Source organism: Podarcis muralis, chromosome Z, assembly GCF_964188315.1.
Source record: "Podarcis muralis chromosome Z, rPodMur119.hap1.1, whole genome shotgun sequence".
Lineage (NCBI taxonomy): Eukaryota > Metazoa > Chordata > Lepidosauria > Squamata > Lacertidae > Podarcis > Podarcis muralis.
In genome coordinates, this window is record NC_135673.1 from 16,741,189 (window position 1) to 16,764,780 (window position 23,592).

At 45.8% G+C, this 23,592-nt stretch overlaps 1 protein-coding gene across 3 annotated transcripts; it reads left to right on the forward strand.

Annotated features, from left to right (window-relative positions):
- Window positions 1-23,429, forward strand: PTPA (protein phosphatase 2 phosphatase activator). Of its 3 annotated transcripts, none has more exons than XM_028716085.2 (10): window positions 1-159; window positions 3,620-3,723; window positions 5,294-5,380; window positions 7,501-7,626; window positions 8,735-8,852; window positions 11,988-12,087; window positions 12,427-12,551; window positions 13,172-13,272; window positions 20,464-20,571; window positions 20,701-23,429. In XM_028716085.2, exons 1-10 carry the CDS (start codon window positions 135-137, stop codon window positions 20,773-20,775), a joined length of 969 nt encoding a protein of 322 aa, XP_028571918.2. In that variant the 5' UTR covers window positions 1-134; the 3' UTR covers window positions 20,776-23,429. The 3 variants fall into 3 exon arrangements, with proteins under 3 accessions (XP_028571918.2, XP_077778363.1, XP_028571919.2); XM_028716086.2 differs by lacking the exon at window positions 1-159 and adding an exon at window positions 186-301; XM_077922237.1 differs by lacking the exon at window positions 5,294-5,380.
- Window positions 23,430-23,592: the final 163 nt, after the last annotated feature.

The window sequence follows — 23,592 nt, forward strand, 5'->3', positions numbered from 1 at the left end:
CCGCCCGCCCCCGCCCCTGCCCAGCCCTCCTCACAGCGACGGCCCCGGTGCCCGTATCCGATATGGCGAAGCGGCGGTTATTTTCCAGTGTCAGGTGGTGAGAGGTGAAAGGCGGCGGCAGCGGCTCGAGGAAGATGGCAGAAAGCGAATGGCAGCCAGGTAAGGAAGAGAGCCACCCAGCCCCACCTTGGAGAATGGCCTACCTTGCAGGGTTGTTGTAACTCCTTTCCGTGTCACGGGGACTTGCTCGCGAGGAGGGTTGCTGTGGGGCTACTCAGGACCGGCTCACCCATGAGGCAAGGTGAGGCGACAGGATGCACCAGAGCAGCAGATCCGCATGTCGAGCTTTCTCCTCCCGCCCCGTTTCTTCTCTTGCTCCTTCCCTGGTGCCATTTTGGGGTCTGACTCAGGTGGCAAAATATATTGGGGCTACTCAGGGTGAGCCTGAATTGTTGTTGTTGTTGTTCTCAGGGTGAGCCTGAGCTGCTGCTGCTTTCTATCCATGATAGTGGGTGTTGGCACCCCATAACTGGAACCAAGCCATGAGCTCCCCTAACCCCACTGCTTCCAGGGTATGTCCCCAAAGCGAGAGAATGGGCATTAAAATGGCAAGTGCAGATACAGTATACATAGTGTTGCATGGCGGGGCAAAATGCCGTAAATAAACCCTAATGTCACACATGCTGCGTAATGAGGTTTGTCCAGGAAAGAGATCGCAAAGATGTAGCGAGGATCTCAGTGGTGATGTGGACCCAGGTGTGGGGCACCTGTGAATAGCTGGGGGGTGGGGTGGGGCGAAGGGTAAATTCCATGCTCAGGATTGTTAGAAAAGGTGCTGAAAATAAAACTGCCAAGATCATGATGCCATTATGTAAATGTAATGCATCGCCACATTTTGGATGCTGTGCACAGTTCTGCTCACTTCACCTAAAGAAATGAAATTGTGGAGCTGGAAAAGGTTCAGAAAAGGGCCAGTGAAATTATCCAGGGGGGTGAGGAAAGGTTGCAGCATTTGGGATTTTAAGGGAAAAGGTGAGGAAGAGGCAACTTGACAGAAGTTTATAAAATGATGCACAGCATGGAGAAAGTGAAGAGAGAAAAGTTTTCTCCCCTTCTCTGAACATTAGAACTCATGGGCATACAGTGCAGCTAAATGTTGGAAGATTTAGGACAGAATTTAAAAAGTCCTTCACACAGCACATAGTTAGAAACCCTTCCTGTGGTTTCTTTCAAATAGTACTCTGAAGCATTACAGTCTCCAAGCATGTCTTGCCAAATGTGGAGGCAGAACTAGCCATTGATAGCCTTCTCCACCATGAATGTGTCCAATCTTCTTTTAAAGCCACCCAAGTTGGTTGTCATCATTGGCTCTGGTGGGAGAGAGTTCCATAGATTAACAATGTGCTGCGTTTAGAAGTGCTTCCTTTTATCTTTCCTGAATCTTCCAGTATTCAGCTTCATGGGGTGTCCATGCAGTCTAGTGCTGCAAGAGAAGGAGAAAAACTCTTCTCTATCCACTTTTTTCATGCCATGTATAATTTCATTGAGTGCTTCTGCCTGGCTGGGATGGGTCCCTTGAACTCTGATAATGGCCCTTGCTTGCCCGAATGGATGGAAGAGAGAGATACATGTGCAGAAACTTATCACTTATATGACAGTAGAATTTACATTTGTTGCCCTACCCACTTTGGCCTGTGGCTCCACCCACCACTGGCAGGCAGACCCTGGGAGGTTGTCCAGACGGGAATGCAGCCCTCAAGTTGAAAAGGGTTCCCTAGTTTCCCCCCCTAAACTTAATCTTCCTTCAGGGTTGTTGCGAAGTTTCTTGGAAGAAAGCGGGGTGTAAATATGGGCAACGATACTCCACTGGTAACCAACTGCAGATTTTCATTTAGCAATGTTGAGTTTAGAGTATCAGGGACCAGGTTCCGCCCTACAGCCAGGAAGGTCATCAGGTGACCTTGGGCCAGCATATCTCTCCCTCAGACCACAGAGGGCTTTCATGTGGCTAAAACACAGAGAAGGTGAGAATGTGTCTGGTGGTATAAGATAAGATCCACGCGCTGGATGCGATTATTTTTGGCAATGAAAGATACAGACTGAATGGCTTTGATGCTTTGACACTCTGCAACCTTACTGGGAGAAAACTTAAGACATTGGCTGTCGCCTTTGTGGTTGGGGACCGAAATCCTCTCTCTGTTCCCTGCACATCTCACCTCCCCCCCCCCCCCGCTGCTTTTCTGTTCCACTTCTCCTTTCCACGATTCTTGGCTCCCTTGCGGCAATGTGACTACATTCACCTTGTTTTGCTGGAACAGGAATGTAGAGCAGAGCCATTCATCCTTGAGAGCCCTCAACTTTAGAAAGGGAGCCTCCCTCTGTGCAGGAGCGGGAGGGGATCAGGGCACTTTTGACAAGGCGCTGGGTGAGGGGAGTGCTTACCTGCTTCCTGGCTAATGAGGAAAAATGAACCAAACCATCTACCTAGTCTGCTGGTGGTGGGGAGGAGGCTGAGTTCCTGCTGACTTTGCAGCTTGATAATCTGCATTCTCCCCCCACCCCCTTCCTGGCACTCATCCAAAGGCCTCCAGGGACTTTAGAGTGCTTTGCAAGCTCTAAACCTCCTTTGAAAGCCATCCGTGCCAGGGGTTTCTCTCTGGGCTGCAAGTTTGCTCCACTTTTAAGGCCAAAGTGATTTGTGGAGACAGCTATCTGTAAAGCAAGGGTGTCCTGTTTGCATTTAGGCCCCACTCCTGAGAGCGGTTGCGTTAAATTTTACTTGCATGTGCTAATTTATAGAATCATGGAACTGCGGAGTTGAAAGGGACCCCATGGGCCTCTGCAAAGCAGGAATCACAGCTAAAGAATCCCTGACAGATGGCCTTCCAACCTCCAATTAAGGAGACTCATTTCTTGCAATTTGAATCCACTGGTTTGGATCCTGCTCTCTGGAGCAGCAGAAAACAAGCTTGCTCTGTCTTCCAAATGACAGCCCTTCAGATATTTGAAACCCGTATCCGTGTGCGTTTATCCAGAAAACGCAATGAAGATGAGGATTCGCCTAATAAACTGTATACACTGGTCACATATGCGCCAGTTACCACTTTCAAAAGCCTACAGACTGTTAATGTGGATGAAAACTAATCTTTCATTACAATAAAAATGTTATGACATAAAAAAAAAAAAGAATATCAGGGAACAGATTTCCTTGGAAGCTGATGGACTCTCCTTTACTGGAGATTTTAAAACAGGTTGGCTCGCCACATGTCAGGGATTCTTTAGCTGTGATTCCTGAATTGCAGGGGATTGGATTAGATGACCTTTGGGGGATCCCTTCCAATTCTCTGTTTATGTGATGCTATAAGGTCATCCAAGTTGGCAAGGTCATCTTTGCCTCTACTGTGGGGGTGAGTTTCACAGCTGAACACTACTGAGTGAAGTAGTCTCCTTTATCTGTCCTGAATATTGGATTTTAATCATGCTCCACATAGGGAGTCAATACGATAGGTAAGTGGATTTTAATAATGGCCTGAAAATATTTTCTTTAGAAAGGAACTCACAGTTGAGAACATAGCAACATCTTCACAGTCCAAATGGTTTGAATTCTTTCTCCTTCCAGAATCCCCCGAGGAGGCAGCACTGCCTCCTCCCCACCAAAATTTCATGATCCCCAAGAAGGAAATCAACATGGTTCCCGACATGGGGAAGTGGAAACGCTCACAGGTACAGAATGTTTGGTATATTTCTGGGGAGGTACCATTGGCATGTGGGTTGAGCAGGAAATAGTTCCTGCTGAGGGGTCATTTTGGTATCTCGGCTGTACCACCTAAGACTGAAGTTGGGAGGGGTCTCCCATGTTAAATCAGGAGAGGGGCACCTCTGGTCCTCTGCATGTTGCTGAACTGGAACTCCCATCGTCCTTGGACAGTTGGCCATCCTTGCTGGGGCTGATAGGATTTGGAATCCAACAAAAATCAGAGGGCCACAGATTCACCCCCCTCCGGGTTAAATGACACTCCATGCTTTCTCTGCACATAGAAAGCTAACCTGTCTGGGAGAATGGTCCCACTTAGTCTGTGGCAGGGAGCTAAAAAAGCCAGCTTTCTACTTTCAATCCTTTGCTGCTGCAGAAGACTGCTGTCTGTCAGCACAGAGTTCCTGGGAGGTTGGAGAAGAGTGGCAAAATCTCATTTTCCAACATCCTTCAGTATTGTGGCAGTGCAATACTTTTAACTGACAGCAGCCTGACCCAATCAATCTCTGTCACATTCCTATCAATTTTGTATTCCATAAGAACATAAAGAAGAGTCCTGAAGGATCAAGCCAAAGACCCATTTAGTCTTGCATCCATTAAATGTTGTTATTGCTTATTAATCGCCTCCTATGTATGTCCCAAGGCAATGTACAAAATATAATAAAAATATAATTTAAAACCCACAGTTCTCACAGTGGCCAGTCAGATGCTTTTGGGAAGCCCACAAACAGGACCCAAGTGCAACAGCAACACTCTCCCTGATATTCAGAGGCATCTTGGCAGTGAAAGAAGAACATAATGGCCATTGATAGCCTTATCCTCCAAAGATTTGTTAAAGCTCCTCTTATAAGAACTTAAGAAGAGCCTGGTTATTGGATCAGGCCAAAAGGCACCCATGACAGTGCCCATCATCCCTGACTGCTGGCTCTTCTCACTAGGGATGATGGGAATTTAGTCCAACAACACCTGGGAAAGTTGAGAAAGGCTGATTCAGGGGGACACTGCCTCTGACAATGGAGGTTTAATGTAAGAATCTAAGCAGGGCTCTTTTGGATCAGGTCAGTGGCCCATCCAGTCCAGCAGCCTGTTCCCATAGTGGCTGACCAGATGCCCATTATGGGAAGTCTGAAAGCAGGACCTCAACACAACAGCAACTTTCCTCACTTGTGATTCCCAGGAACTGGCATTCACAGGCACCCTGCTTCTAACAATTAGCCATTACAGCTAATTCAATGTGATGGTTCTTAAAATTCGCAGTTGTTTCATGCCAAATGCTTGTACCTCATTTACTCAGTGCTGATTCTGCTGGCCATCTTGACTGCACTGGTGGAAAAGTGGGCAATCAGTCTTAAGAAACGTGCCTTCTCCCTGGCATGCCTATTCCCCATGGATCTCTCTCTCCCCAGGGCAGGATAAGCAACATTGCTGGATTTTTCCATGGAATGTTGTCTAGCTAATGCTCCATTCTTGCTTTCCCTCTCTCTGATATTATTATTATTATTATTATTATTATTATTATTATTATTATTATTAAAATAGGCTTATGCAGATTACACAGGCTTCATTCTCAAGCTGAATGAAAGCATCAAGGGCAAGAAGCTGACCTGTGAATACAAAGTCTCTGAGGTAAGCCAAAGTGTGAGGGCTCCATGCTCTTCTCTTTTCCAGTCCAGGCAAGCTCTTTTCCACCAAGCTTTTGAATGGGCTAAAATTATTATTTTTTTGGCTGCCGTTGCTGAATTTGTATTTTATCCAATTCTATTTTTTAGTTCTGAGATTGATTTTGGGGTTGCTTCATTTATGTATTGTTTCCCAAGGCCAAAAAGTCTCCAAGCATTTGTGCATCTAGCTCAGAACTGTCTACACTGCCTGGAAGAGGCTCCCCCAAGATTTCAGGGAGAGGATATTCCCAGCCCTACCTGGAGATGCCAATGGGGATTGAACTGATGACCTTTTGTGTGCAAAGCAGATGTTCTGCTGCTGAGCAATGGCCCCTTCCCCTGAGAAATAAAGCAAAATTTTAGTCCTCATGGTTCTGAATAATGGCCTCGGTTAAAGCTTTCTTATACTGAGTAAGACCATTGGTTCAAATAGTTCAGTGTTATCTACGCTGACTGGCAGCAGCTTTCCAGGGGTTGCAGGCAGGGGGACATTCCCAGCCCTACCTGGAGATAGCATCAAGGATTGAACCTGCAACCTTCTGCATGCAAAAAAGAAATTGTGCTGCTTGAATGAGCCTTGTACTGAATCAGAGCGATGGTTGTCTGTATCAGTACTGTCAACACTGGCTGGCAGTGGCTCTCCAAGGTTTCAGGCAGGAGTTTCTCCTAGTCCTACCTGGAGATACCATTGAGGAATGAACCTGGGACCTTCTGCATGCAAGGCATGAGCTTTAAGACTTAGATATGCCTCCTTCCCTAAAAATAGAGAGTCTAGTCCTCATAGTTCTGAATAAAAGGCTGGATTAAACAAACACAGGAAGATGTTTTAACCTGAGTCGGACCACTTGTCCGTCTAGTTCAGGCAGAACAAATGATGGCTCTTGGCTTGGAGATAGCATGATGCTGTCAATTTCCCCCATTACTCTCTCCTCCTGCTGCTCCTGCAATGCTTCAAGGGCCAGAAAAGCTGCTGGACTTGGCACTTCCCCACGCCCTTCTGACACAGCAAAGGATCGAATTCAGGCTTGGGAGACTAGAGGATTTCTCACGCACGAGGCCTCCGGCAAAGTCAGAGGAGTTGCTCCTGCTGTTTTTGTCCTTTGTCTACTCTTGAAGGAGGAATTCCTTCCCGGAGTATGTGCTGCCCTTTGGAGCGGCAGCATTGCAAGCCCCTACCCCCCATCATTCAGGAACGGGAAATCCCCCACATCCCAAATGAACATGTTTAAAAAGTATATACAAGAGGATCTGCAGGGCATCTTCTCTTCCTGAAAAGAGTTGGTTCCTATTCACAGCACTAGCCAGTCCCCCCCCTTCTTGGAACTCCATTCTGTACCCCTCTTCTGAGTTTCATTTTTTTTTTAAAAAAAAGAATGCTCAGCCCTCATTGTGCTAATCTTTGTGGGGTCTATGGGGGAAAGGGTTGCCTCATTAGTTGTCTTTTTTTTATTAATAAATAATAATGGTGTAGTGGTTGGAGTTATAAACCAGGACCTGGGAGAGACCAGGGTTCAAATACTCCCACCTGGCCTTGAAGCTCACTGGCTGTGACCTTGAGGCAGTCACTGCCTTTCTCAGCCTAACCTACCTCACAGGAGTGTTGTGAGGATTAATTGAGGAAGGAGGGAACCATGTATGCCACCTTGAACTTCTTAATGGGAAAAAAGGTGGGATATACAGTGGTACCTTGGTTTTCAAATGTGATCCGTTCCGGAAGACGGTTCAAGTTCCGAAATGTTCGAAAACCGAAAACTCAATAGCTGGCATCTAGGCCTCCGCATCTTGCACTCAGCGGAAGCCATGTGGCATGTTCAACCTCCGAGATGTGTTCGAAAACTGAAGCATTTACTTCTGGGTTTACGGTGTTCGAAAACCAAAACATCCGACTTTTGAAACGTTTGAAAACCAAGGTACCACTGTAAATGCAATAGATGAAATAAATAAATAAGAAATAGTAAGTTCTGCCAATGATCAGCTTGGGGTGTGTGCTGACGTTTTGAAACATTTGGTCTCTGGTGAGCAGAATGTGTGATGTGTTTGTGTCTGCCTTCTGCCTAAGTAGACTCCTCTCCCTTCTCTTGCCAGCCAATTGAAAAGCTGATTGATCTCCTGAACACGCTTGACAGGTGGATTGACGAGACCCCACCGGTGGACCAGCCATCTCGCTTTGGGAACAAGGCTTTTCGGACGTGGTACACCAAACTGGACCAGGTAAAGCAGTATGTGTGTGTCTGTGTCTGTTTCTGTGGTATTGAATGGAGTTGCCCAATTCTCTTCTAGCTTCATTTTCATAGAATTATAGAATTGTAGAGTTGGATTGCAGAGTGTCATATGATTCAGGTATTGCCTTAAAGCCATTTGCTTTTGGTTGGTTTCCTCTGCACACGTTCCTGCTTGTCAACAATCTTTTTTAACTGTGGTGCCCAGAACTGGTCACTGTATTTCAGGTGTGGTCTACCCAAGGCAGAATAGAGTGGTACTATGGCTTTGCTTAATCTGGATTTTGTTGACGGCCAAAGGAAATCTTTTTATTTGGCTCTTGCATTGAAGGGGAAAGGGTTCTACCTTTGGCATAGTTTGACTTGCATATTTTCCTGTGTATATAAAAGCACCTAGATGTGCCTGTTCTCTTCACCACCACCACCTGGTAGTCTGATTTGGTACTGTCGAACAAGAGCTGTACCATGTTGGCTCTGTTTTTTAATTTTTGTGTCATATAATTTATACAGTACACCACTTAATTTTTTTTAAACCCCCAAAGCTGTTTACAACAAGAATAAAAGAATAAAATTATCAGTAGAAACAACTCTTAAAACATTAAAAAAAATAAAAGCAGCAATAAGCTTAAAACCAATCCAAACACACACGTGTGTTATACATGTCTAGGTTAGGCTTGTCTAAGCACAAATATTTTTTGCAGGTTCCAAAAGCATTCAGTGAAGGTGCCTACCTGGTGTCAATAGGCAGGGAGTTCCAAAATGTAGGCACTGCCACACTAAAATGTCTTGTAAATTGGCTCTGAGATGCATGGTGAATTATTATCAAGGGACAGCAGCCTCTTTTCAGCAAACACAATAAAAAATATTTTGGCACCTTTAAAAAAGGAAAAGAAAAGAGACTAGCAGATTTTTTAACTCATAAACTTCTCCCCCTTTTTGATTAACCCCTCCTAGTGGTGAAATCTCCCTAATTACATTAAAGGAGGAGCTGAAAGCTGTAAGAAAAAGGAGAGAGAAGGGCAGTGATCTGACGCTTCTCAAAGTCTGAGTGTGGGAATAGCACCTGACCAACCTAACACCCTGGCTGTTTGTTCCTTTAGGGGGCTGAGAACCTGGTGGCCACTGTGGTTCCGAGTGAGCTGTCAGACGCCATCTCCGAAGTGGCAGTGTACCTGAAGGAGTCAGTGGGCAACTCTACTCGTATTGACTATGGGACAGGTATCTGTCAGGGGATGAGCAGACTGACCTGGAAGCTTTTCCCCACCCTCCCTGCTTCAGTAAAGGGGCCTGGACCATCCCAGGTGGCCTGCTGGATGTCCTGGAAGCTGCTCTGCTGATGCCTCTGGGAAACCTGCAAGGTGGACAGGCTGTTCCCTGGCAACCAGTATTTAGCAGCAAAATGCCTCTGATTATAGAGGCACCCATTTAGCCATCAGGGCTGATTGCTGTTATGGGGTGGTCAGCACCCATCTTTTATGGCATCCTGCTCCTAAAGGGATTTCCCTCTATTCCCAGCAAGACTCGGAGATTGGAGAGGTAGCAGCAGTGGGCTCTTTGTGCTCTTTCTGCTCAGACGTGGTGTTACAAAAGTTGTTTTGCTTTCAAAATAGTGTCTGCTTCAACAGGAAGAGGCTTTCTAAATTTGCTTGACTGCTAATGTGTAACAAAAGCAATGAACATTAAAATGACTGCTGGTCTTCGAAATGCCCACGGGCAGGGCAAGCAGATTTGGTGTGCCAGTTAAATGTTTAAAACCCCCCACCTCCAGGCAGGTCTGTTGTCTAGTCGATTGCAAAACTGCTGTTGGTCACGAGGTGGTGCTATTGTATTGCTGTTAAAAGTGAGGATAGTTCAATGGCGGCTCTCACTTTGTATGGCAAGCCTGCTGCTTTTCCTTTTGGGGTTAATAGTTATAAAGGTTGTTGATTTCTTTCCTCCTCTTTTTTATTGAATTTTATTGAAAAATTTCAGAGGGAAAAAAAGGTGAAAGAAATGAAACAAAATCAAAAAGGTGCTTGAAACTGTAATACAATGCAATACATAAGTATATATGTCATTATTCCGATGAGTATGCAATTATTAACAAGTCATTATAATTTTTATAAATGCATTCCAAATATCATTATATTTATCCACACACAACCTGCCTCTTAAAAGCAGTCCATTCACATATTGGAAGAGTTGTCATATCTTCTGTCCATTGATCAAAGGGGGCCATAGTATTAGCTTTCCAGTGAATCAATATCAGTCTTTTGGCAGAAGTAGGGGCGCAGAGAGTCCATCCACACTGACCAGTTGTCAAACCCCATATCATTGGTATGTGGTGTAGGATAATATTATCATCTGACAATTTTAATTTCCACCCCCTCCCCCAAATAGTATTTATACATCCTAATACTTATCTCCAAAAAATCGTAGGTGGATAAACCATGCATTCCTTTTTATAAACAATATCACTTGTTGTGCTCTAATTGCCAACTTTGTTGTTAAAATCTTTATATAAACGTTAAATTAATGAAATTGGGTGGTAATAAGCGCAATGAGTGTGGTCTTTGTCTGGTTTTGGTATAACAGCAATATTTGCTTGATTAAACATCGTTGACAGAATTCCCCTATCAAATATCTCGTCATATAATTGGCAAAGTTTTGGTGCTGAAAGATCTACATATATTTTATATTGCTCAATAGGAAATCCATCTAAGTGTTTTACCACTAGCCAACTATAAAATTGTTTTCTTGATTTCTATTTCAGATTTTGGGGTTATTAATAGTTGTTTCTGTATATCATTTAGATATGGTAATTTTTTAAATAAAAAAACTGTATCTTCATTCACTATTTTCTTTTGATTGTTATATAATTCTGAATATATATATATTTAATAATTATTAATAGTGATTGAATTTTTATATACTTATTGAATTGAATTTTTATATAATTTTCCTATTAACTTTTTCTATTTTTGGCTATATAATGTAGTTCCTAAAAATTCTGACAAGTTCAGAAATCCTGCAAACACTAAGCTGATCCATTAAATTCAGTTCTGTTAGACAGAGTATGCACATAGTCCCCAGATTGGGAATAAGCCTCAATTCTGTCAACAGAAATAATTTTTTTAAGTGCTTGCGTGAATGAAACAAAACCTTATAGATAGCATTTTATTTTTTAAAAAAAATGTTGCAAAAAAGAAAGTAAATAAAATGAAGAACCACACCACAAATAGCAATGAAAAAAAGAAAAGAAGACAAAACAAAACAAATATACAAGAGAAAAAGCAAAAAATTGACCTGCTTGACTCAAGTTTGTCACATCTCTTTATTCTTAACAATGAAATTACAGGTCACTCTTGAGAAGAGAATAATATTAATAAAAAGAAAAAAGGGGGGAGCCATCTTAAAATATTTTACAGAATAGAAAGGAAAAATGCCTAAGCACTTAATTCATGACAAAATATGCTTCAGTATATGCTTTCCTGCTTCCTACATTTCTGCCCTTGGCGATTGAAAGGGCCTAGATCCATGCCTCACTTGCCCCATACCTGACATCAGGCGGGCTGGAGAAAGTAGGACTGAGGTTTCCTGTGCATTAGCTGACATGCACAGGGTTCAGTCCTGCTTGGGGAGCTTCTCTCCACCTCTCCATCATCAAGTGCCAACTTTACCAGGTTAGGCAGGACAACCTGCCATCATTATTGTGCCAGATGATTGACTGGTGGGTGAGATAAAGACTTGGCCTCCCAGGACAAAAAACACTCACTTCCCCATCTTAAACAGTGTTGCTTATTTGCTTGCACTCACCCTGTGTTTCCCAGCTCTCCAGATTAAGATTGGAAGCTCCTTCAGGCATAGACTTGCCTCTCCCTCACCTTAATGTGTGTGAAACTTGGTGTAGCCCCACATTCATAGGTGTCTCTCTGCATAAATGGTTGAGAAATGCTGCCTCCTTCACTACAGATCCTCTCAGGTGCTGAGGTCGGCAGAGGGGGCTATCAGGGAGGGGCTTCTCTGTGGTGGTCCCTAAGCTGCAGTACTCGTTCCCTACAGAGGTGTGCCTGGCATCTTCACTGCACAGCTTACAGCAAATGCTGAAGACACACCACTTTATCCTGGTCTTTTGATACTTGAGGTGTATTTTTTTAGGACCCACTTTATTTCGGTGATTGTAAATTGTTTTAAACTGTTTTTAATATTGTGTTTTAATGCTGTCATCCACCCTGGGACTTTAGGGCGAAGGGTGGGCAATAAATAAATAAAGGTAGCCATGTTAACATGTAGCCCTCCAAAGCATCATGCAAGTGCAGAGGGTTTTCGTCCCTTGTCCTGAAAATTGTTCCCCTTCCTGTCCTTTCATCTCAGGTCATGAAGCAGCGTTTGCCGCCTTCCTCTGCTGCCTTTGCAAAATTGGAGTTCTCCGGGTGGATGACCAGCTGGCCATTGTCTTCAAAGTGTTCAACAGGTAAAGCTGGTGTGTGTGTGTGTGTGTGTGTGTTTGTGAGAGAGAGAGAGAGAGAGAGAGAGAGAGAGAGAGAGAGAAAGGGCTAAAAATCGACCCTGTGGTATCTGAAAGTGGGTTTTTAATAATGGCTCAGCCCAGCAGAGGACGAAGCCTTGCATGAAAGGGATGGGGGGGGGGTCCAGAGAAGAATAAGTAATCACTCTCACAACCTTGTGGTCAAGAGGACAGTGAGAGGCTCAAAGGCTTTGTAGGCAAGGCCTCATGAGAGCACCTTAGAGAGGCTTCCCTGGGGACTAGTCATTTATTTAATAGAATTTAACAATCCCCTTCTTCCTCCAGGTATTTGGAAGTCATGCGGAAGCTGCAGAAGACCTACAGAATGGAACCGGCTGGGAGCCAAGGAGTCTGGGGCTTGGATGACTTCCAGTTCCTGCCCTTCATATGGGGCAGCTCACAACTGATAGGTAACCAGGGAAAGCTTCCCCACTGCCAACTCCCATCAGCCCCCCAACCAGGGCTTATTCCATTAAAAAAGAAAAAGAAAAAAATAATTTTTCAATCAGGCACCCTAAGGCAAATTGCACCCTCCTTTTCCACATTTTCTCCATTGCCTTGCATGGGAAGTAACGGTCAAAGTGATCTCTCTGTTACCTTGCATGGGGGTCCTCAAACTGTCTGGTGAGAAAAGTAGCTCCTTCCCTCACCCTTTGCCAGGGACCCTTAGAATGCTAGCCTATTGATACATCTTCTCTTCTGTGAAATTTGTTCCATTGTTGTGAAGGGGTTGAGGGATGGGCCTAATTTCTCCCTTTCCTTTGCTATTTGTAACTCTGATCAAAGCTCACAGTACTGCCAACCTCAAATATTACCTGTGCTCCCTGTTAACGAGTGATCAGAAGTGCCCATTTTGTTGCTGGTTAAGAGAGGACCCTGCTTCTGTTGCATAAGAAGTGATGGTGGGCTTGTACCTAGAACAATTCTCTAACCCCCAATTTGCCACACTAAGCTGGGAGGATGGGGTGGTCCAGATAAGCCTTCGGCATCTAAATGGAAACTGCCCTGAAACATAATGCTTCCTTCTCAGATCACCCAAACCTGGAACCTCGACATTTTGTGGATGAGAAAGTGGTGAATGAAAACCATAAGGACTTCATGTTTCTTGAGTGCATCCTATTCATTACAGAGGTGAGACTGAGTCCCACCCCCGACCCCCAGTCTTTGCTACTGAATCATTTTATGAGATTTTTCAAAGATGCATACTTTTGTAGATTCCTGCATTGAAGGGGGTTGAACTCAATAACCCTTGGGGATTCCTTCCAACTGTGCAGTTTTATGATTCTATGCCAGATCATATCTGGGCTCCTCACCTCCACTTCCTAACCCTCCGATCTGCGCTTTGTGAGATCTCCTTTCCGACATTCTTATGGACCAAGTTCCAACAGTATCAACCTCAAGGCAAATTAGCAAAAGAGAGATCCCGAAAGGCAGAGAACTCAGGAAGCTGAAAGAGAGAGGAAGGTAGAAGCAAAGGATAGGAATGTACTCCTGCCAATAGCATGAGCTTCTTTGGCCTCTTGGCCACTGTAAGAAAAGAATCCTGGACTAGATGGGTCTTTGGCCTGATCCCCTATGCTTCCTGGCGCCCGGTGGGTACCTAGTTCTTTAAGGCGTCTGAAAGGAATTGAAACTGCTGACATGCTAATGTTATGGTACAAATTACAGTGCAACAGCATTTGGAATAGTGTGTAGAGTTTTGGCCATCAGCCTCAAAACAGATGTTGTAGAGTTGGAAAAGATTAAGAAAACAGCAACCAGAATGATCAAGGGGTGTGTGTGGAGTGACTCACCTATGAAGAAAGATGGCAGACTTTTTAGAGAATGTGTATAGCCAAATTTAAATGGGGCAAGGACCATAATTCAGTGGTAGAGTACCTGATTTGTGAGCAAAAGGTTCCAGGCTGAATCTCCAGTGGCATCTCCAGGTAGAGCTGGGAATGTCCCCTGCCTGGAACCCCGGAGAGCTGCTGTCAGTTGGTGCAGGCAGTACTGAGCTGGATGGGCTAATGGGCTGATTCAGTGTTCTTCCTTAATTCAGTCCTTTATTCAGAACCATGAGGACTAGAATCTTACTTTATTTTGGGGGGGGGGTAGTGCCGTGGTGAAGTGGTAAAGCTTCTACCGGCTTTGCAGGTAGAAGGCCCCAGGTTGATTCTCCAATGACATCTCCGAGTAGGGCTGTTTCCTGCCTGAAACCCTGGAGAGCCTCTGCCAGCCAGTGTAGACAGTACTGAGCTAGGTGGACCAGTGGCCCAACTCAGTATATAGCAGATTTCTGTGTAAAGCCTTGCCCTGGCAATTTGCAGAGGGCTTCATGGTCCTCATTCCATAGCGTATTGTGTACGGATGGTGGTCGTTCCTGTTTAATTTTTTAAAACAAAGTTATTAGGGAAGGGAAGGAAAGAAAAGAAATGATGCTGCATGACTTGCCTAGGGCCACCAAGCAGGGTGGTTCTTTTCCAGCTGGGCCTGAGTCCAACCTGCCCTTTTTTGTTGATCATGCTGGCTTTTCTTGAGCTTAAGACCCACCTGATATTTTCAAACCCTGCCCTTAGGGGTGGAATGGAATGTGCTCCCTCTTCCCTCTCCTCCTTGCTACTTTGGAGAGCATTCACAATGTTCTGAGCTTGGGTGCTCTCCCAAAAGAAACATCCTTTTAACAAAGGGTTATCTTTCTCCTTGGTGGGCATTTCCCTTTTGCCTTTTCCTGTGCTAGGCCACTAGATGCCGCCAGAGTACTATCTTTGGCGTCTGCCAGCATTGAGAGCCCTCTATCGGCATCTAGTGGATGAGCATGATCATTGCAACACCAACAAAATTATATGGAAGGAATTTTATTTACATGTCCTACCCATAGAGGGGAAACAACCCTCTAGTTTCTGCTTCCAAACCCCATTGCTCAATAAGCACACTTGGCTGATTGGTTGAGCCCCCTCAAGTTACAGCTGTCATACCAAAGCAATCATTTGGGGGAAAATATGACTATTGCCCCAATCTCTTGTTTCCCTAAACAGGGCACTGTTCTGATGTCAGCTACTTGCCATGAGTTTGGACCTAGACATCCTGGTGGTGCTGTCTGGGTATTGCTGGACTTGTAACTCCAATCTTCCATGGCCACTGGCCATGCTGGCTGGCGGTAGGGGTGGTGGGAGCATGGGCGAGAGAAGTGCTGCCAGCCTGGGGAAGGCTGGGTTGGTTGTTGGGTTTTTTATTTTTATCTTTTGAAACTTCCCCCTTGCCTCTAGGTATCTTCAAATGCTAGAACAGCACCCCTTTCAAATCACACCCCTCGTTCCCCTGGGGTTGGGGAACATAAAAAGAGCCTGCTGGATCAGGCCAGTGGCCCACCTAGTCCAGCATCCTGCTTTCACAGTGGCAAGCCAGAAGCCCACTAGTGGCAGCCCAAAAGCAGAACCCAGGGCCAAGAGCACTCTCCCCTTCCTGTGAGTCACAGCAACTGGTATTCACGAGGGCAGAGCACAGCTGTCATGGTTAATAGCCATCAAATAGCCCTCTCCTCCTTCATGAATTTGTCCAGTCATCTTTTAAAGCCATCCAAGTTGGCAACCATCATTGCCTCCTGCGGGAGCTCGTTCCGCAGTTAAACTCTGTGCTGTGTGAAGAAATCCTTTCTTTTGTCTGTCCTGAACCGTCTAGCATTCATCATCGTTGGATTCTTGCGACTTCTACTGTTACGAGGGAGGGTGAAGGCGACGGAGCAGATCCAAGAGCAGGAAAAGCAAATGTTGGATTGACTATTTGCAAGTTCTGCCCGAGTTGGCGTTCTTTTAAAAAAATCCCAGAGAAGGGCAGGGCAGCCCTTTTCCCTATTTCACTGCCTCCCAAATTTGGAGGTTTTTTTTTGGGGGGGGGGCAAGGGAGGCTGGGCTCTGGTTTCAGCTGGTAAGGAAGCAAATGACAGGAAGGTGCTGTGTTGAGCTTGCCCCCCTTTCCCTCCCTCCCCGCCAATACCTCCCTCCTCATTTTTTTTTAACCGACAGAGGAACCTTTTACAAAAGGCTTATTCTCTCGGGAACGGAGAGGCAGGAACGCAGCGTCTGTGAGTAATTTCCTGCTCAATATGGCTGCCCTGACTCACTCCGTTCCCCTGGGGTCACTGCGGGTCTGTGGCGCTCCCGCTCTCTCGCTCTCTCCCCCTCCCTCTCCCCCCCCCCCACTCTGCTTGCCTACTTTTCTTCTCTCCCTTTGTGGCTAGAATGAGCCACAGGGTTCTCTGCGTGTGTGTTTGTGTATGTGTGTTAGTTTTTTTCCTCCTCCCTATTCCCCCCCCCTTTTCCTACTTCCAAACAATAGCAAAAGGGCTTCAGTGAGAGCAGATGTTGGTTTGGAAAAGCTGTGCCCGCCTGGGTGGGGTGTTGTTTGTGTTCTAGTTCTTTGGGGCGCACAAGAGTCTGGTCCTTGCAAGCCAACCTGTTTTTCTTCATTTTTTTCAAGAGGCAATACCCATTTTGAATGCCACCAGCAATCTGTCTGAAATTTTAAAGTCTCGAGGGCCAGGATGTTGGTGGTCAGGAGGGGACCAGCTTTCTTTGCACTACACAGACAGGATGGTGATTGTTACCAAAAAACCCCAATGTGAAGCCCACAAACAGGACCCTAACACAAGAGGAGCTCTCCTCTCCTGCAGTTTCCAGCAGCTGGGTATTTAGAAGTACTTCGGCCTCCATCTGTGGAGGCAGAGCATAGCCACTGTGGCTAGTAGCCATTGATAGCCCTCTCCTCCTCCATGAATTTGTCCAATCCTCTTTTAAAGCCAACCAAGTTGGTGGTCATCACAGTTCAATTGCCAGCAAGAGCCAGTGTGGTGTAGTGGTTAAGAGCGATAGACTCGTAATTTGGGGAACCGGGTTCGATTTCCCGCTCCTCCACATGCAGCTGCTGGGTGACCTTGGGCTAGTCACGCTTCTCTGAAGTCTCTCAGCCTCACTCACCTCACAGAGTGTTTGTTGTGGGGGAGGAAGGGAAAGCAGAATGTTAGCCGCTTTGAGACTCCTTCGGATAGTGATAAAGCGGGATATCAAATCCAAAATCCAAATCCAGCATTTCCAAGATGGGCTAGGCAGGTCACCTGCCTGGAGACCCAGCTTAGGCAATAATGAGCTATACAGACCAATGGTCCTGGCTTGGTATGGATAGGATAGGATAGGATAGGATAGGATAGGATAGGATAGGATAGGATAGGATAGGAGGGTCATCTATTCCAACCTCCTGCAGTGCAGGAATACGCAGCTGTCCCTTATGCAAGGCTGATAACCTTGGTGTAATCAGCACCACATTCTAACCAACTGAGCTTCTTTTTTCCTAAGTACAAGGACTTCCTACCCCCAAAGCCCATGACCTGTGAACTGCACTGTGGAAAGTAGGAGAAACCGCTGTTGCAACTTCAGCATTTCCCCAAGTTCTTGAAGATTAGGAGCTTGCAACAGTAAAGGTTTGCCCCAGTGCAAAGGCATGCTCTTTTACTTTCCTTGATTTTTCCCATCCCACCTCCTCTCTCCGGAAAATGCCATGGCTGCATTAAAATGCATGATGCCCCTGAATAGCCATAGCTCAGTGATTAAAGAACCTGCAGGTAGGGCCAGGAGAGACACCTTGTCTGAAACCCTGTGCCAGCCAGTGAAAATGGTCCTGAGCTAGAAGAGCCCTAGTGGTCTTGCTTCCTGTGGACGGCGCTGCACTGTGCTGTCTCTTCAAAGAAGGAAACTTAGTGCAGTCGTACCTTGGAAGTTGAACGGAATCCGTTCCGGAAGTCAGTTTGACTTCCAAAATGTTCAGAAACCAAAGCGCGGCTTCTGATTGGCTGCAGGAAGCTCCTGCAGCCAATCGGAGGCCGTGGAAGCCCTGTCAGACGTTCGGCTTCCAAAAATAGTTCACAAACTGGAACAGTCACTTTGGGGTTTGTGGCGTTTGGGAGCCAAAACGTTTGAGAACTAATCTGTTCGAAAACCAAGGTGCGACTGCATTTTAACCCACTGAGGGCTGAGCTCTTGACTGCTATCATGAGGAATTCCAGCCAACATTTTTGTTCTGGGAACTCAGGCGCACACAGCCCATCCTTCTGTAAGCAAGGGGGAAGTTTCCTGGGGAAAGTTTGGCCTATCTTATTTTTTCTGGCGCTCATGTACGCTGACAGGAAGTGGAACTTAACATCCATTGCAGCTGTTGGGGGAGGACAGAGGATATTCTTTTTGTGGCTTCCTTTCTTTTTCCTTTTTACCCAGAGTGCTTCAGTGCTGAGGTCACCAGATTCTAAACATATGACTGAGCTCTTTCTCTCCCTCCACTCCCAAACATCCCTGTGTGCTCACGAACACTCACCCACCCACATCTTCCTATATACATAAAACGGTAAGGCTATTGCCATGTAGCCCCCATTGGAAGGTTTGCAGTGCCTCATCACAATCCTGGATTTGCAGGAAGGAACAACTCAACAGGCCACAAAAGTGAGCTTGCATGGGATGAGAAAGAAAAGCTTTTCTTTAGGGATTCTTTAGCTGTGATTCCTGCATTGCAGGGGGTTGACGTAGATGCCCATTTGGGCCCTTTATTGTTCTACGATTATTTGAGGGATTAATGTGGAGGGAATTGCCAAGGACTTGGCGAGCAGAGGAACCGCTAGTATATATCTATATGCATAGACAGATGAACACACAGACATACACTTTGGGATACTTTTTCACTTGTACAAACCTACCTGTAACAACAAACCGTTTGGGCTTCCTGCACTGGAAAAGTAAGTTCAGAAATGCAGTCTGATCCCCACCCGCTTTTAGGGGATAGCTGTGACTGTTTTGGCTGTTTGGGATTTTGGAAGGGGGAGGGGGAGGAAGGGAGGTTTTCTTCTTCTTCAAAACACCCCTGCATTGTCAAAAGTTCCTTATTTTCCCAAGTTCCTTTTTTTGGCTTTGTGGTTGATGATGTCACTGAATCTTCCCACAAGAAGTTTGCCTCCATTCCCCCTGCCTTCCCTTGAGAGTAAGTTGCATTCTCTGGGTGTGCCCAGAAGCTATTTCTCTCTTCCGCCCCCACTCCCACTCCAGTCCCAAACCGAGTTCCCCCCACCCTCGTTTTCCCCTAACCTTATCTGTGGGTTATCTTGGTCTCTAGAAACTGCTGTATTTTTTAAAAAATAATACTTTATTGACTTATACCTCACTCTTCCATTAAAACAACAACCCATTAACACTCAAAGCAAAACGTCTGTCAAACCAACAATCGGTTTGTTGTTGTTGTTGCTGTTGTTGTTGCCATTGTTGCCCAGAACATTAAACGGACACACAATTTAAAAACAAAGCAAAAGCATCCTAAAGCAGATCAAAACATTGCAATCCATTTTAGAGTTAGAAACATTCCTAAAGCAATTACAATTAAAACTAAAACGTTGTTAAAAACATTAAGTTCAGCAACAATGTTTTTAAAATATATGAGTAGCAGAAAACCATCTAGGGTGGTGGTTCGATGACAAGAGAGTGAAAGGACTGCTAAAGGAGGATAAGAAGATTGTGGCAGCAATGCTTTTGAATCTCAGTTGCTGGCAGGCACAGGAGGGGAGAGTGTTCTTGTGCTCAGATCCTGCCTGCAGGTTTCCCAGAAGAGGCATCTGGTTGGCAACTGTGAGAACAGATGCTGGACTAGATGGGTCAGCAAAGCTCTTCTGATGTTCTTAAAACATTCTAAAAGCAATTATGAATTAAAGAAAAAATCCATCTAATGATATTGGGATTGTCAGGAGCAGTCTTTTTCAGCCATCAAATGCCTGGGTAAACAGGAATGTTTAAAAATTTCTCTTGAAAGCAGAGGGAGACAGGATGCACCTTGTTAGGGAAGGCATTTTGCAGTGGGAGAGCCAACACCAAAAAGGCCCCATCACAGGTCAGCATCAGGTTTTGCTTCCATTCTGCCTAGTAAATTTAGGTGGCTATAAATGATGGTGATAAATGAGGAGAATAGAACAATTGAATCATAGTGTAGTGTTTGGGTCCCTTCACTGCAGGGAGTAGGACTAGGGTCATGATGCCTGGGGTAAGGAGGAGGATGCCTTTGTGCCCATGTCAGGAGGAGGAACAGCAGATTCCAGTACTGGAGCCATGCTAGAGGGGAATGGCCAGAGCTGCCCTGCCCTTGTATTTCTTCAGAGCAGATTTCATTGGCCTGGATGATGGCATCCAGTGGGTAATAAGGAGTGCAGATCAAGTAGCTGTGTGGTTAAGGACACTGGGGACATCCTGTCCAGTGGTGGTCTGGAACGGGGTGTGCCAGTGCCTTGTGGTGATGGCTTGTCTGTGTCTTGTCTTCCAGATGAAGACAGGCCCATTTGCTGAGCACTCCAACCAGCTGTGGAACATTAGCGCTGTCCCTTCATGGGCGAAGGTCAACCAAGGCCTCATTCGCATGTACAAAGCAGAGGTAAGGTCAAAGCAGAGGGAGGTGGGCCTGGAGCAAAACCTCTCTCCAGCTCAAGTTGTGGGGTGGGTGGGTGGGTGGGTGGGTGTTGAAAGAGGCCCCAGCCAAATGTTCTCTTTGTCTTCTTCCCAGTGCCTGGAGAAGTTCCCTGTGATCCAGCACTTCAAGTTCGGCAGCCTCCTCTCCATTCAGCCTGTGGCATCTTAAGGAGGTTTTGGAGGGTATTCTTTCCCCCATTTCTGGAAAAAAGAGAGGGGGGTCAGAAAGCATTGGAGAGAGGAGGGTGAAGGGCCAGAGCTCTCCCCATTCAGCCCCACCCCCACCCCTCAGGCAATGCAGTCCATTCATTTCCGCGGATTATTTTTTTCCAACTTTTGGGGGTGCGGGACAAACCACCAGGAAGATTTTCTGACTCTCTTAAAGACCCCTCCCCCTGCATTTTGAAGAAGGGAAAACCCGCCTTGGAATGTGACCCCATGACTTTTAACACTGGACCACAACAGTATGTGCCCTCTCTTTTGCTCTCTCTCCCCCTGCACAGGACTATCCTTTGCACCCATTGCTTTTGTTCTATTTTATATCTATATTTTTAAAAGCTTGCTGTTTTCAGTCTGGGGAATCCAGTCTGATATCCTGAGGGGCTCCACATTTCCTATCTGAGGCCTCCCTAAATGTTTTTATTCCTGGTCGCAAAAGTGTAAGAGGGCATCTGTGTTCTCTCCCCCCCCCCCGTCATCTTAGTTGTGGGTCCTGCCTACATCATCAAAACCTGTCTCTAACCTACTTGAGCTGTGGCTTGGCTCCTTCGCAGAGAAACTAGGGGCTAGTAGTTTAGGGAGGAAATGGGGTGCTCTATATCTCCCCCCCCTATTTCCAATACTGTTGCCAAACTAAATGTGCTACGCTTTTGGAGAGAGGCAGAACCATCAGTTCAGCTTCAAGCTGGTTCAGATGCATCCCATTTCATGATCCCCTTGGAGGCAACATGTTGTCAAGTGCTCCCTCCCGCAGGTTCACAGAACATTTTTGCAGGCACCAACTCAAAAAAACTACCCTCCATCCACATACAAAGAGGGTTTATCTGTCAGGGGGGTTGCTGCAAAGCTTTTGGGTGATCTTTGCAATAAAAAATAAAAAATCAGAGAGGTGTTCAAGAACGTGGCTGTATGCTCCCCTTGCAAGGGCTGCTGGGCTGCTTCAGAAAGACCTGGGCTTTACTTCATTCAACCCAGGCAGCACTCAGGGCTTTTTGCTACACTTGGCAGGGCTCTTAACAATTTGAGTGCTGCCTGGGTCCTGTACAGCCTTGAGTCCTACACCGTGCAAAGTTTTGTGCAGGTGATAATTAATTTTGGCTTGTATTTTTACAGAGGGTTGCTTGAGAGCTCCTTTTCCTAGGAGCTAGTAGAAGAACTGAGAGCCAAAGGTTTGCTAGGCTGAGCAAAACTGGTTTGAGCTCACTGGGAACTGTCCCAACTCTAAACTAGGCAAAAGACCTTGCCGTGCCCTGCCTTGGTGTTAATACTTTGCTTCTTTCAACCACAGGATCACCCTTCCCCACTGCCAATTACTAAATTCTGATGGTAGGTTATTTTTTATTTTGCTCGTTGGAGATAGCCTTCAAAAATAATTTTCAGCATTGCCAAAAATTGCCTTTATTGCCCCCTTTTCCAATGGCTGGACTTCTTTTGGCCAGCGGGTTCATGAGTGTGGACCTTTGGGTGTTCAGAGGTGGCTCCACCTTGGATGAACACTACCTCTGCTCTAGACCTTGTTCTAATCTTGGCACTCTTGACTGGTCCCAAGGGAATGGAGCATTTTGGCATTTATTTAAGGTCTCCCTTATTTCTGTTCTTTTGGAGGCTTGTGTGCAAGTTCATGTTTAAACAGACCCCCAAAAAGGAGGGTTCAGCCACTTTGTATGGACTGCACACCCTACTCGTATCCTGCTGTGAGTTTGCAGCCTCTTTAACTCTTGGTGTGGAGCTTTGTGAGAGAGATGTGCAACCCTTCATATGTTGTTTTACTCCCAACTTCCATCAGCACCAGCTGCGAGTCCTAACAACATTGGGAGGGCTAACAACATTGGGAGGGTCCCGCCCCTGATCTAAGTGGTAGGCATGAGAAGGAAGGTGCATAAATGCAGGGGTTGCACCCCCCCATTTGCATATCCTATATGGAAAAACCAGCACAAAGCCATTATATGTGTAATAGCTGGAGATGAGCTTTCTTTTGACCCATCCAGTTAAAAATCACACCCCTTTTCCACATTAAACCCCCCACACACTTAGTTGGAGATAGACAACTAAGAGTTGGCTTGAGAGAGAGTGGTTTCACATTTCAGGGACTGAAGCATTAATGTTTCGTTTTGCTCTTGCCTCTGGGTGAAACAGGCTTGGCAGGTTTTGGAACTAAAAGCTTGGTAAACCTGTTTATCTAAGATGTGTCTGCCAGGGCAGCGGGCTCCCTTGGCCAGCTTGCAAATTGGAACAGGGTACCTCCCTGTTAATGTATACACTCCATCCTTTGAGAAGGCCTAATTTTGGCACTCATGTATGCATCAAACATTAGTGGTGTAACAGCTGCCTCCTCTTTCGTCTTCTGCAAAAACCTGGGTCCTACATTGTAGCTCAACTCCTCCCATGGACCACCCACCCTCCTGTTCCTTGGGCATGGTTTCTGTCGCCTCTGCTGTCTGTTGCAAACACCCCCCACCCAAGAAGCGCATGTAACTCCCCTTGGCCTAGAATCACCACCTGAAAAGGCTCTCTGCGCATGGCACTCTTTCCTGACTCCTCTGGTTTCCTCTAGCATTGTGGTTTGAATTAAAAAGAAGAAAAAGTTTCATGTTTTGCATCTAATGGCTGTCGTGGTTTGTTCGGCGTAAGGGGTTGGTACAGTTGTATGGAAGCGGATGGGGCAGATTTTTTTTTTCTTGCAGCACTGAAAGCCCTGGGTTCAATCCCTGACATTTGGACCAGCCCATGACATTCTGCTGCCTGAGGCAAAACAGAAAATGCTGCT